Genomic DNA, 15,285 nt, shown 5'->3' on the forward strand with positions numbered 1-15,285 from the left:
GCCATATGCTCCCCCGTTTGTAATTTGTGGGATTTATGAATCATTCTCGTAGTCTTGGGAAGTGTGTTTTCCTCTTCTTCTGTGCGGCTAAATGGGTGATCACGCATTCGCTTTGCAGCTGCCTGGTCCCTCTAACATCCTCTCCCTGTCGGAGTTGTCCCAGTTCATCAGATACTACAGCAGTGATCTCCTGCATACCAGCTATAATAATAATAATAATAATAATAACTGCTCGTCTCTGTTTCCCCTCGTTGCAGCTCAGCAAACCATGCAGGATGATTTACTGATGGACAAAAACAAAGCCCAGCCTCACCACCAGCAAGATCCAACGCAAGTAGACCCTCCTCCCTCCACCCCGACCCCGTCATCGGAGCCCACTTCGTCTTCATCGGAGTCGGAGAGCCCGTCATCTGGGAGCAACCCAGCGGCTTCAGCGCTGAGCAGCAGCAAGGACAAAGTGCCGATGGAGTCGCCGATCCTGCCCGGGCTGAACTTCCACCAAGAGACCGGCGGTCCCCTGTCCTCCCCTTCCTCCTCTTTTGGGAGCACTTGGTCCACAGGAACCACGAACGCCGTGGACGATAGCTTTTTCCAGGGAATACCCTCTGTGAACGGGACGATGCTTTTCCAGAACTTCCCCCACCACGTCAACCCGGTCTTCGGGGGAAATTTCTCCCCGCAGATCGGCCTGGCCCCGCAGACTCAGCAGCATCAACAGCAGCAAGCCCCGCAGCAGCAGCAGCAGCAGCAGCAGTCCCAGCAGAGGAGATCCCCTGTCAGCCCCAGCCAAGGGCCATTCCCCCAGAGAAACGCTTATCAAACCATAATGAATAACAGTAAAGGGTCGTCATCTTCTGCCCCATCGTCCGCTTGGAATAATCACCAAAACGCCACATGGAGCACAGCCTCCAACCCATGGAGCGGTCTGCAGGCGGGCAGGGACCCGCGCAGAGCGGTGGGTGTCGGGGTTGGGGTCGGGGTAGGAGTCGGTGTCGGGGTGCCGTCTGCCCTGAACCCCATTTCTCCAATGAAAAAGCCCTATTCCAGCAATGTTATAGCACCCCCAAAATTCCCAAGACCAGGTCCTCTAACCCCCAAACCCTGGATGGAGGACAGCGGCTTCAGGACTGACAACAACATACTGCCTTTCCAGGTAAATACACTCAGATCAGGCACAGGCCTGTCTCTGCTGCTCCATTTATTCATTTAAAAAAAAAAAAACGTTGACATGTTGTCACTTTCACTCTTCTGATCAAGCTCTCCGAAATCTAGCCTCACTTGATTGTTTTCCACCTTTTTTTTCACATCATAATAAAAGGGGAAACTTTAAGTGACAGAGATCGGTTACAATAACTAGGACAGGGTCAGCATTGACTCAGCTCATAAAATATGTTCAGATATTATGCGATTCAAAAACTATTTAATGGATAAATGTGCCTCTTAGAAATAATTTCAGCACATAAGTCAGCTGTCTATGATTATTCATATTCTATTTCACAATGATGTGATTTATGTTCATATTTTGCCATACATGTCTTTAGTTTGATGCGACATAAACAGAAGCTGTAACCTATTTGATTTGACAAATGACGAGCAGGTTTTGCAGGTTGCAGTGAATCTTGCAGGCTGTATAGGCTATAACTTGAATGCTGCAGGGTTGTGTTATGGAGGTAAAAAAAAAAAAAAAAATCGATGGAGACAGTGAGTCATTCAGGTATTAACCATCGATCATCACTGTTTTTACGCACTGAGACCGACAGACTGTCCTAGCTGTGCACAGTTTACACGAAACGGTTAAGTTTCCCCTGCCGGCTCTCTCGCTCACTCCGTGAAGTTTAAAGGGCACATGACTCATTCAGGTGCTCCTCGTAACCTTCTGAATTCGGTCCAACAAGATCCGTGTCACTTGATTACATTCCGCCCTGACGATCAGGTAGGCCATGACGTATTGCTGTCATTAAATTGTTCTTGATTGATAAATAGCTGGTAGCAGAGAATACATGCTGCACTATAAATAGGAGAAAACATGCATCAGTCTGTAAGCTCATTAAAATTACCTAAGTATTACTCTAAGTTTACTAAGAACTGGACATTGAGGATTATATTTATTGTTATTATAAAAACGATTATTATTTAAGAAAATGACAAAATGTCATATATATATATGTGAACTATGTTTAAAGTGAAGGACGTCCTGCGCAGTAGTCAATATGCCTAGATTTACGATAGTACGTGAATGTAACCTCAAAACTCGCTTTTGATTGGCTCCTTATCGCATAGTGGGCGGGATTTGAACCGAGATGGTAACGCAGCGCAGGTCCAACCCGGAAGTTAGAGGCAAATATCTTAATTAATTCATACAACAGTTTACAGTCAAATTAAGATAGGTGTGGGTTTTTATTCAATATATGACACACCTGAAGTTTTGACATTGATTTATGGCCCTATTTTCGGCTTTTTTTTTAGACTTAATTATGGATAAAACAAGCTAATAGGTCTGTTGTAAGTGCTTCTGGTCTTCTAATAAACCAAACTGACCGCTCAGTAGAAGTCAAGTTCTTCAACCAGAGTTGAACAAGATCCGTTTTTGCTCTAGCTTCATAACACCAGTGACTAACATCTGTTAGCTACAGTAATGTTGAAAAAACAGAGAAATATGATAGTTTACAAATGAGGTCAAAAGCCGTGTTTAGGCCGACTGCCTTCTTAATTTGTCTATTGTAAGCTGGTCTATAATTGTGTGATACTTAGCTTGATTTCATTTTCAACACCTATAGGTTTGACATTTTAATCAACGATCGTAGCAAAAAGTAGGTCGAAGATTTAAAAAAAATAACAATGTTCACCAAAAGCTGCTGAGAGTAAAATGATGAATAGCTGTTCCTGTTCAAAACAGATCGTTTTCCGATGTTCAGTGGCTGAGATTTCAGGAACTTCCATCTGCAAAGCTTCTTTTAAAGTCTGTGAACAATCTGCAGACTGACTGTGTATTTATAAATTAAATTCCACTGATGGAGAGGCTGTCCATATTGTGCAATACAATTTTGATCAAATCTATCAGCGTTATAGAGATAATGATTCTATCACCATCCTGGACCAAGATTATTTTACAGTCCCGCCATACACTAGGGTGGAATACAGTCTTGCCCCTGTCCTCTTATACAACACCATGATGGGCACCAGTTTCATACTGATATGAATTTAATTTAACCTGTCTTGACTGGCGTGTCTGATTGGATGAACGGTCCTCATACTGTGCAACTTTTTCTCTAATCATGTTTCTTTACGCTGCCTGACACACACTGCAACATCAAAAATGAATCCAGCTGAATACTCTCCCCTCCAGTCACTGACTTTCTTAAAAAGAAGTAGTTATTCGCTCGATGAATGCGAGTAACTGCATGCAGAGCGGCAGACTGGTCTAAACGTTTAACTGTTACTGCAGAGGGGATTTTCTGTGCAGAGAAAAACGGCAGCCCAGTGCAGGGTGAAATTCCAGCCAGCTTGAAACGTACTGCTTTCAGGAGATAATGATTGTGTGTGTCAGTCAGGCCTCCTCTCCCGGCTGTCCTCTGGTGAGTGCCTCTTTTGCTCCACTTGTCACCAGGACACGAGGTCAAAATGCCACAGGTCACGCTGTACAGAATGGTGACTGTTTACTGAAATGCTGTCATGTATTCTTCTCTCATGTGCTGTTGCCAGATGGAACATCAGGGTTAAAGTGACATACTGCGTGAGAAATATACGCCAATAAGAGATAAACGGATGTGTGAAAAAGTAATCTGCATAAATCTGACAATTCATGCTTTGTTTGAATCAAGCTAAATTTGTCGATTGAAAACATTAATAGGTTGCAGAATTTGAGCTGGTGTTGCAAATAAAGATCGCACTGACTTTGTGGTGATTTATCTCTGCAAAACAAACAAACAAAAACTGAATCATGGCACAACCTCCATGACTGAGGAATGAAAAGTGCCAAAAACTGCACTTCTTTAAGTGTCCTCTAGAGGCCGGCTCCAAATGTATCATAATCCCCTTTAGGCCTCCTACAGACGGCGTGATTTTTGCGATCTTATAAGATTAATGTAAACCACACTGTGCTGATCTAATAATATTTGGTACGACATACATGTGCACCGTGCGATGAGGTACCCAGTGAATCGTAGGCTGCCAAGCAAATCAACACGGAGCGTCAATAGCATCATCAGTGTCCGTCAACCTGATCGAGCTGAGGTTGCCATGGCGGTTAGCATAAAGCTAGCTCTTGCCATAGTGGCCTTCATGTGCATTAAAAAAAAAAGAGGAGGAATAGAAAAATGTGTACACGGTTGTGGTGAGGAAAACAAGGTTGGGTTGCCATGTTATCGTTAGCATTAGCTTTAAGAGCTCTGGCGCCTGTGTGGTTGATTGGTGCGTCCTTTAATGTTGCATTTCTATTGGTTGGTTATTTGACGTAGATCGTAGAAGCATTCACATAGTGAGATGATTGTCCTAAATTATAAACTTATATTAGCTTAAGCAACATTTTAATAATAATGATACCGTTATAATTGTTTTTTTCCTGCAGAGAAGTCGGTACGACTGATTCTTTTAATACAACAACTATTCGTCAACTAGCTAATTAGCCTGCTAATGACTTAGCCTTGGGCAGACCTGAACATGTGCTAGCCCATTACTCCTCTGTAGCGTCACCCCATCCGTAATGCACGGTCCTTCTGGTTTTTAATAACCAGGATTGCGATGGCCAATACACCAAAGTCAAGGCTTCAAAACGCTTGTCCAAAAAGAAACGGCTTTTCTGTCATTTTAAATATTTGACTAACTCTAAACATATGAATGAGTAATCTAATAAACACATATTTTATATTGCTTGCGTTGTCATGTATGCAAGCACACAATTTCCCCGACACTCCTCAGCAGCTGCTTCTGCGGCTAATCAGTACTGTGTCTCTGCAGGACAGCGGTGAATAAATAATGAATAAAATGACAAGGGATGTAAAACTATGACTCTGTACTGAGAGCTGTCCATGAGTCTGTAGCAGCAGCCTCTTTGTACACACCTTGCAGAACAGGTCTAAATTCTGCTGTTTCCTCATTAATCTTTTGGCCTCTCAGGGCTGTTGTTCTCCGTGACAGTGACTTGTACTCTGGCTTGACAAACGGCATCAGCTCCCGGAGGCTTTCTCCGTCCACAAAACTCAATGGGAGCATATTTTCAGTCCCCAGTTTCTGTATTAGCGGGCTAATCTCTGCTCTGGTATGATCACAATGAGGGGTGCTAACAAGGCTTTCAGATGATGTGATGCGAGACTGCCTGCTGTCTGTCTCCACTGGTTTTTTCCTTCTGCTGTGAGTGCACATGATTAAGCATTAAACAAGTATTTCTATGAAATGCAAGTTTAGATGCATATCTTGCAGTGCATGTTATTGTCGACTTTTTGTCAAAGTACTTCCAGACATCATTTTGCTGGTCCCGGCTGACATGGTGCGAGAAATAATAATAATATTAACTGATTTATATTGCACTTTTTAAAAACATGTTACAAAGGGCTTTATTATATAAACAAGCAAAACTGCTTTTCATACCGCAAAAGTACAAATCAAAAACTAATAAAAGTAACAGTTAGGCAAATAAACAGGTGCTTGACATAAAAACTAGATACCCGTATCAATCAGGATAAGGAAAAACGCTCAGTAAAGAAATTCCCCTTCCCAACTGCGACAAGAGTAAAGGGAAAACAGTCAGGACACTCTGCAGAGAGAATGTGAGAAAGAGAACAAGGAAGGCTTAGCTGGGCCAGAAGCCAGTTTAGGCTGGAGCTCACCCCCATCGGGTTAGGCTGTACGCCTTACGATCTTTTTTCTCTACAGTATTCAAGACCCAAGACATCAATTCAACATATATGTCACTGAAAACCTGCCAAAGAAGTTCACAACAATGCCAGCAGTTAAAAAAAAAGCCAACCGATGAAATTGAGTTTTAAGAAGCCATTTTAAAAGAGGACATGGAGTTCCACTTCTGTGGGGCCCAATCTGGAAAGGCTCGGCCACCTTTTGTGTTGAGTCAGGTTTCAGGAAATGATAGTAGGCTGGGGCTGCTGTGGCTCAGTGGTAGAGTCGGTTGTCTCTCAACAGGAAGGTCAGGGATTCAATCCCCAGCTCCTGCAGGCACATCTCCGACGTGTCCTTGGGCAAGACACTTAACCCCAAGTTGCTCCTGCAGCTTTGTCAGCGGCGTGTGAATGTGTTGGATTAGTTAATACTGATTGACTGTTTACATAGCAACCACTGACATCAGTGTGTGAATGGGTGTGAATGGCTAGGTGTGACCTGCGGTGTAAAAAGTACTTTGAATAGTCAGAAGACTGTTTTGGTAAATGGCCCATTAACTATTATACCAGTAGTTTAGTAAGACCTGCTGGTGCAGGATCTCACAAGGAGTAAGCAGGTCACAGATAGGCTGGGGCCGGGCCATTTATGGCTTTGAAATCAGCAATAAAGTATTTTCTATAGCTCACAGGTAGCCAGTTAGGGGAAGCAAGGACAGGTGTAATGTGGTTCTTGAGGTTCAAAGTAACATTGATTATTGAGATCAACAACAAGTATTGTACGAATCCTTACTTTTTATCCTGTCTGTCCTGAACAACTTGTTCATTTAATTTCAACTGGTGCTTATTGCTCTCTATGATTAGTAAACAGACATGTTAAGTGTGAATTGAAAACCCTCTTTAAGATCACACAGCTCATCAGTTTTCCTGAAGCATTTTGTGCTGTTGAGTTATTGCCGTCTGACAGGGAAGTAATGTTTTTAAGGGCTTATGTGTCTCAGTGATGCAACCCTGGCTGCAGCTCACACTTAGCTGTTTAGCAATTACAGCCATAATTGGAGAGGAGTTATCACCCGTATGCAAGGTCAGGGTGCCACATGTCAAGTGTGCTGTTTACTGAAGTGAAACTGAAGCAAACTGCTGATCCGAGCAGCAGGCTGGGTTACACTCAGCGGCCCCGCGTCGTCACGTGGACAGCTGGTGACAGGTGTACATGTCATTCTGTAGATCTGCCTCGGTAGTTTTGTAGGTTAAAATGTGGAGTCCCGTGTGCTGCGATATGTGCTCATTCTCACCTGATGCCGGCTGACGCTCAAAGGCGGAGGAATGTGCGGAATTCAACTTAACATGTCTGTGTGAGGCTCAAGACTCAAAGTCACATGATGTGGTGAGGAGACACCCTGACTTAAAGTCATGTTAGTCGCCTTCTATCGCAAGTTCCTCTGTGATCACAATCGGATCAGATCAGATCAACACGCTCAAAGTTATTCTGCAGACTGACAAGCAGAGTCTCACAGGCCAAGGCTTTCTGAGGGACATGATGCAAAACATTCACATTGCAGCTCTTCTCCAGCTTTTTTCACATGTTTTCCTTACTATCCAAACTTTGTATTTTGACAATCCTAATGTCTCATATTAGCTGTCAAATGGCTGTTTACATAATAATAAGCGTGTTGTGGTTCTGGTCAGGATTGAGAGGGCACAGGGGGCATGTTGGCTCGCACCATCAGAAAAAAACTATTTCAATTCCAAATAATGTCAGTAATTTCCCACAAATGGCAACGATGTAAAAAGCCTTGTTAATGCTTCTTCATATTGTAGTGCTGGTTACAACAATCAAGTTACATCATCAAGATATTATTGTGGACTCTTGGAAAGATCTCCTTTCTGTCATTTTAGACTAAAACATAATCAGTTACTATGAAAAATAATGATCCATTTAATTGATACTGAGAAAACGTGTAGTTGAAAACCTGGTTTGAACAGGTTCTTAAATGTCCAATACTGATTATAAGTCTATCCCAGGTTGTATAATTTGTATGGAAGCCCCAGGAGTACATACACCCATACATTTATTTTACTCCATTCTCCTGTGAAACCCATAGACTGTATAAAGCATGGACGTAGTCTCCATGACGCCATCCATTGGTTACTGAAGGAGAGGTTAGAAGCCAAACAAGGGCGGTCGCCATATTGGAAATGCCATCTCAACCTAACCTTCAGTCAACCTGCTAACAGACAGAGGTGGAGCTTAGTGTGTCTTTAAACACCTGACAAACAGAGGCAAGGGGTACCGTTTGCAATCGCATCAACAATGCCCCTAATCATGCAACTTATATCCTTCATGGAATCAAAACGGCGAGTAACACAAATATTCACCTCTGTAAAGTGTGTGCCAATGAAGAAATGAACTACTCCTACTAAAATCGTTTTTCAGACCAGCTTATAAAAATGTGTGCTTCTGTTGTATATATGTACATTTTAACATGGGCTGTAATAGGGATTCCTTGGCTTTTGCAGCAAGCCTCAAGTGGACACTCAAGGAACTGTATGTTTTTGATTTTGCTTAATTTTTCAACAGCGGAAGTTGCTGCTTTATCAGAGCAAGTCATTTCCGATTATTTATCTATTTTATGTTGAGATAACAAAGCTGCCAAGATAGCGAGATAAATAAAGTTCAGCTCTAGAGAAGATAACAAAGATTTACTCCTTAGTGCAGGACACAGAGTGAGACAACATGTACAGATGCATGTCCACTCAGGGCTCCCGTAGTTTTTGATGACATTTAATGGATTCAGTGTTAAAAGTGAGCTGATATCAGATAGGATAAACAGATATTTGAAAGGAAAAGTGTCGGAATGAGAGGAGGTAGATTTGTATTATTTGTATATCGAGAATTAAGACGTGAAGACAGTTTGAAAGCCAGAAAAATGAAATCTCAGATATCTGATTTGTTTTCCTATTTTGCATTATGAGAATCAAAACTGTCCAAAAACCAGCTGGGACGTTTAGATTGAATTGTTCTACTCTAATTCATTTTTTACTTTGACTGAGAGCTCTTCTTGATAGTAAACCTTTCAATTCAGTTCTGGAAATGCAGTTTTAAAAAATGAATCTTCATGCCTGGTCTTAAAACTTTCCATAAAATTCTAACGGATCACATCTGGGCTCCTGAAACATTACTCTCTTGATCTTTTCCAAATGATGGATGTATTTGATTTGATTTCTTTATAGATTTATCATCATTGTCTGATCACGAGCTCCTTTAAATCGTGTCAGGAGGAAAGACAAGCTGCAGTGTAGTCCACAGGTCGACACGTACCTGCACTGCACATGCTGGTTCCATAGCTGAAGTCTGTTTGGACTTCTGTATTTACGATTTATTTACTTTATTGGACCATATCGAGCTCTGTGACCCCCCCCCCCCCCCCCCCACCAGTCACTCTGCTCATCCTCATGTGTCGGGGGGGCGGAGAGAGGAGGGGGGAGGAAACCCACAGCTCAGCGTTTTTAAGTGTTTACCGTTTGTACCAAGTGGGCAGATTTTTATCTACATGGCGCTGTCGGGTCCAGAGAGGGGGGAATAACACTTTTGAATGCTCAGCCGAATGAGCAACAAAAGCTGTGAGTTCAAACAAAGACCCCCCCCCCCCACACACACACACACACACACACAGCCGCCACAGCAACAGCTGCCAGGACCGTACACCCCGGCTTCAGGCTGCACCTCTGGCTCACATGTTACTCTACTGATCACACACAAACACACACACACACACACACACACACACACACATAGAGGGGGTGTGTACGTGTTTGATGAGCCACCATTGATGTACTGACTCTCAGGTTTTGGACTTATGTAGACCAGTTTACTTCACAGGATCAGGAGACAGGTTGTGATTGGTAAGGTGTCTTCTTCAAATTGCTGGTTTTGTGAACACCGCAGTACAAAAGCAAAAAACACTTCATAGATAATGAATCAGCAAATGTTCACATGAGAGCAGCTAAAACAAGACACCTGTGGGCATTCAGTCTAAAAAATCCCTTCAACAATCATCTGTGAGGATTTTTCTTTTAATCGACTTGACTTCAGAACATCCACAGAGTCACGAGCACAATGATGTATTACCAGAAGGCACAGCAGCGGGGTATCTGTTGTTTGCCCCTCTGTTACCTCTCCACCCACTCACCTGACAGTAGAGGAATATTCTGTACGGACTCTCAGGCAGACCGCGTTCACTGCAGCTTAACTCACACTCACAACTAGGGCTGGGAAAGTAATAGAGATTCAATTTCAATTACAATGTTGGCGTCCCACAATCATGAAAACAAGATAATCGAGATGAATCAATTATTGTGCCTCAATGTTGATTATATGTTTCATATGGACATCACCACTACCACCTACTACCTCTTTTACTTATTCATTTTCATGTATTGCTTGTTTTTTTTTTTTAAAGAGGACATATTGTCCCCCTTCTCCACCTTTTCAAACAGTCCCCTGTGGTCTAAATGTGTGATCTGTGCTGTGCTTTGATCAAAATATAACATGAATCAAGCACCAGAGGAGGTTTGTGACCCTGTATAAACCAGCTCTCTCAGAACGCTCCGTTTTGGTGTGTGTGTCTCTTTAAATGCAGTTTTCTCCATAGACATCACTCTAAACATCACTCCCTGTGGACTAGAAATGGCCGACTTGCGCAAAAGTTTTGTTCTAGGCTGGGGGTGGAGTCCATGGGTGGAGATACCAGGGGAGGGGAGGTTTTTTTACCAGAATCCTGAGCATTTTTCTCTGTATTGTAAGACTTATGCAGACCACAAACAAAGGACTAGATGGGTTTATTTCACATTTTGTGGCTCAGTAGAAACTCAGGTTACCCAAATATATGTTCAAAAACACTGTACATAATATGTCCCCTTTAAAGTGTTCAGCATCTTATTCAGACATGAATGAGGGCTCTATAGCTTTTTATTTAGTTTATTGTAAGGATGCCCTCCAGCAGCTGCACACAGGAGGTCGGATTTGATAGGGTTGATTAATATTGCTCTAAATTAGATGAGAATGCACCACAGTCTGTCTGGCTTCTCTTGCATGAATGGGAGCTGTAGGTACTTGTATGGGGTTGCCAGTGATCTGCCCTTGAGCAAGTTGGGGAACCGCGTCTAATTCCAACAGCATGTGGGAGTCCTGGAAGATCATGAGGTGATAAAGTGTTGCTCTTGTGACTGTAATGCTAACCCGTGTCCTGTTTCTGCTGTGTTTTCAGGACCGGAATCGGCCCTTCGACGCTTTTAGCTTGCACTCATTGGAGAATTCCTTAATGGATATGATAAGAACTGACCACGACAAAGGTAAACCACACCCTGCCGGTGGCCCACCAATGACTATCGCTGATATTATATGGAGGAATCATTTTGCAGGTTAGGAATATTCATACGTTCATGCTTACAGTATTTTTATTTTATTTTTGCTTCATTCGAATTCGTCATCCCTGCATACATTTTTTTATTTCTATTTGCCAATCTCTCGACCAATCAGGTGTGGATCATAATGTTCTTTTTCAAAATTCCAGTGATTAATGATTAACATCATGAGCCTTACCTGCAAAATCTCTCATGATTTTTGTTTGTGCGTGTTTCTGTTGGTGTGTGTGTTTGTGGTGGAGTAGACATACAGCGATGTGCTATCATGTTTTCTTTACTTGCAAACTGTGTTTTCCTTTTTTTTCCATTCTTTAACTTTTGACTCTGGTTGAAATCAGTGGATCAAGTGTCAATGTCACATGACTTGTGCTTCTGTTGCCTTGATGATGTTAGTATAAATGTGTATAGTGGATCTGAATCTTTTTGAGGATGATGTTCTCCTACAGCAGAATCAGAAACACTCATGTCAGGGCTGGGCAAGGGAATGAAGCCTGAAGGGGAATGTGATCAAATTTATGCAAATATTGAGGATAAACTATTAACTTTTTCCTGGAATTGGATCGTTCAAACAGCCAATCACACAGAGGAAATAGCGACATCAGCCAGTTAGTCTGTAGGATATTTTTTAGTGCATGACAAGGTTGCAGACTCTCCCCTGCTGTAAAGAATTGTTTGAGCTGCGCTTAAAGACAGCTGGGTCCTCTGTGAGCTCACTTGCTCAAATGTCACAAAAAGTTTAAATTCATCACAATTACAACATTTTGGTCTGGTCAAAATGTTGTCACAGACACCCTCAGTGTGCAGGCCTATCTTCTTCCTCAGTCTGCTGTTTTTCCACGGTCCTGCACCTACTGTATATGTGATGTGCGTATAACTACCTCCTTTTCCTCTGTGAAGGGTGAACAAAATGCATGGAAGTGAAGTTATTTCCCAAAATTAAGAAATTGTTGATATCAATAAACAGCCTTTTAAAGTTAACATAAACCATCTGACTTAAGGCCTCCGTCCTGATCAGGTAACTCCACAAACCGGCAGCATTATCTCATTTGCATTGGAAGAATATGATTACATATATATATATTTTCATTACCATTTTGCTTCACTTTAACATGTGTGACATGTCTCAAGACTTCGCATAGCCCTAAGATCAGGGTTATCAGTGCTTCCAAGTAACCTTGTGGAGTGTAGATTCATGAAAGAATAAAAGAGCGTCACGTTGTTTGATCTCCTGGAGAGAAAAGAGAGTTTATGAAATCATGAAAACAGATATCTCTTCACACCCTTTTAAGGCCATCCAATGTATGTCAGGCCCTCTAAGCTAATATTTTCGTAGCTCAGGTCACGTGCATGCTGTAAAAACTTTGGATCCAGTCTCCCCGTTGGGGCCCTGTCAGGTTAGGGTGGAGGGTTTATATGCTCTCCCCGTTCTCACATCTTTAAAATGGAAAGATTGGTGGTACAGTCTGTGATGAGCAGAGCATGTCGCTTTCTCGTGTGTGGAGTCTGCTGTCCTATAGTCCCGTCCTGTGAGAGAAGTGTTAGAGCATCGTCCGGCCCTGCTTATGTTCACTGTAGAGGTGTGGTGACATCCTGCAGGGCTTTACAGACTGTTTATCAAAGCTCAGGAGCAAAGACAGAGCACATACAAGGGAATACAGAAAGTCTGCTAGATGTGAAGAGGTGTGCATTCCTGTCTTCTCTCTTCTCTTGTTTACCCCTCTCCTCATGTAGACTGCGTGGGGCTGCGGTAAGCATGTGCCAACGGCATCAGCTCTGCCTTGCATGTGCCCAGTCTGCTGTAATGATATATTGAAGAAACATGGCTGACAGAGCATTCCCATTTCATAATTTAGATCTTGATTTCACATCACAAAGCCAGTAGGGAACATCCTGTCCAATAGATGCCTTACATTTCCTTCATTTTCAGGTCCGTTAATTGTTAAAATTGTCAAAATGATAGTGGCCATATGGTCCAGTCTTCTGAGATGTATAGCCTAGCTTGCATGCTAGCACTCTCACCTGTTTCCCCATAAAGGGGCCGGGCTAACCTGCAGCTCATGTTGCTCATGTGGACAGGTTCAACAGCTGCTCCTGAACTATATAACGAACATTCATTTAGTGAGATAATTTTCAAGGCCCCTTTAATCTTTAAACATTAGAAGTGCACTCTCAGTCTGCCTTCAGTGTCCGCCAGCTCGTTTGAAACGGCGTGCAACGAATCTCAATATACGTTGGGCCACGTAGGATGCATGGGGGTGGAACCTTTTCGTCGGCAGGGGAAAGGAGGATGCATTTGCGGTCCCCATTTGAAAGAGCCTTTGAAACTGGACGGCCTTGGAGTGAACACAGAATGGGCACTTTCAGGCTCGACTCTTAGACTCCACTTTCAAAGGCCTTATTACATTGTGTAGCAAACACTGTTCCTGTAGGAGGACTTTTACTCCCCCAGTCTCTACAGTTATTTGCCATTTAATTGTAAGAAGCATTTTAAAATGATAACGTGACAGCGCACAGTCTAAGCCAGTGACAAAATTGGGTGGAATCAAGGCTCGTATTCAGATGCCAGTGTTAAGGCAAATTTTCACTTTTTTTAGTTGTTGAGTTCTTACTTGAACAGATCTAGGTCAGTAAGTGTTATGTGCAGCCACCTATGATAAGACGGGGTGATGATGAGAGAAAACATGATTTTAATGGGTGTATTTCTGCCAATAGCTGTGTTTTAAGGCACTTTGAGGATAGATAGAAACAAATCACCGTCTGAGGACCACCAGTCAAAACTAATTAACACCGTCGGCCCAGTTTCACATTCCTAGCAGAACACGTCTCACCCACATCCACAGATGTGTCTGACATATTTCCCATTGTGACTGGAATAGTTCTTTTAAGAGTCCTTGTTTGGATGAGTGAGTGTGTGTTTTTTTTTTTTTTTAAAGAAGCAGAAGCATTTTTTAAATGGTACAAATCTGAATTACTGGGTCCGCTAAAAGAGTATGATGTCATCCCACCCACACCCCCTCTTCTCTCCGCTGGAAGGGAGGCAATTCGTTGTGAGTCAACCAGCAAAAAAAGCCTTTTTCAAAACCCTTCTGATTTTGTTCCCCCTGAAATACCTTTTCAGGACAGGCTTCCCCTGAAAATGTCCTGAATTACTCTTTAACACATGTCCCTCACAGTGGGAGACTTTCCCTGTCCGACTGGAGGAAGTGGGCGGCTCAGGAGGCAGGAGATCACGCAAACAGGACGTTGCTGAGTTGGCGGACAAATCAAACAAGTGATGACATTTTTTGCCTTTATATCCCATTTAATGCTATGTGCATTTAGGCATATGTGCAGTATAAATGAATAAGCGGAAAACACATTGAAGCGGCTTCATTACGTGCACAAAGATTGTTCTCTGGTCGCTCATTGCTCACGTCAACATGCATCAACCCTCCTACTCGCGCATTTCTCTTAATGTTCCTGCTGCATTCTCAAATCAACTCTACCCAACTTCCTGCAGACAGTTTGCTGGTGGGACTGCAGAAAAAAGTTCAGATAAGGTCGGGGGTGAAAAAATTCAGATATGTCACATTCAGCTCACTGCAAACCTATTGACGAAACATTCAGGAGTTTTGTGCATGTGTAAGATAGTAGGTAGAGTCAGCTGCAAAGTGTGAGGTGGAGAGAGATATTTTATTCTTTTTATAACTTTGTTCTGCCTGAACAAACAAATGCTTTCTGGTCCACGTGTAGTTCCTGAAATGGGTCAGCTGAGCTCACAAGTGGAGATCCAGGCACCCCCCCACCCCACCCACAAAAACACAAACACACCAGAGATTCTCCCCTTTGGCCTGGAAAAACACCACCAGTTTGACAACAGCCTACACACACACACACACACACTCAGGACACACAGAGCCAAATGCTCCTGACATGTAAATCAACTGTGACATTCCATACAAAGCGGACTCACCTCAAACACTCTCTCAGGCTGTCACGGTCGTCTCTGAAAAGATGACTTCACAGACTGGATACTGTGTCTGCAGTATGA

General features: G+C 42.7%; 1 protein-coding gene across 6 annotated transcripts in view; it reads left to right on the plus strand.

Moving 5' to 3' along the window:
- Positions 1-15,285, plus strand: part of cpeb3 (cytoplasmic polyadenylation element binding protein 3) — a 56,718-nt gene that overhangs the window by 1,591 nt on the left and 39,842 nt on the right. For 3 of the 6 annotated variants that reach the window (XM_065959228.1, XM_065959229.1, XM_020653277.3), the window contains exons 2-3: positions 258-1,153; positions 11,099-11,252. In XM_065959228.1, the coding sequence (XP_065815300.1) occupies positions 269-1,153; positions 11,099-11,252 (1,039 nt within the window). In that variant the 5' untranslated portion in view covers positions 258-268. Of the gene's footprint in view, positions 1-13; positions 1,154-11,098; positions 11,253-15,285 lie in introns of those variants that run through there. The other 3 variants (XM_065959230.1, XM_065959232.1, XM_065959227.1) reach the window with 2 other exon arrangements.

The sequence above is a fragment of the Labrus bergylta genome, chromosome 10 (genome assembly GCF_963930695.1).
Source record: "Labrus bergylta chromosome 10, fLabBer1.1, whole genome shotgun sequence".
NCBI classification, from domain to species: Eukaryota; Metazoa; Chordata; class Actinopteri; order Labriformes; family Labridae; genus Labrus; species Labrus bergylta.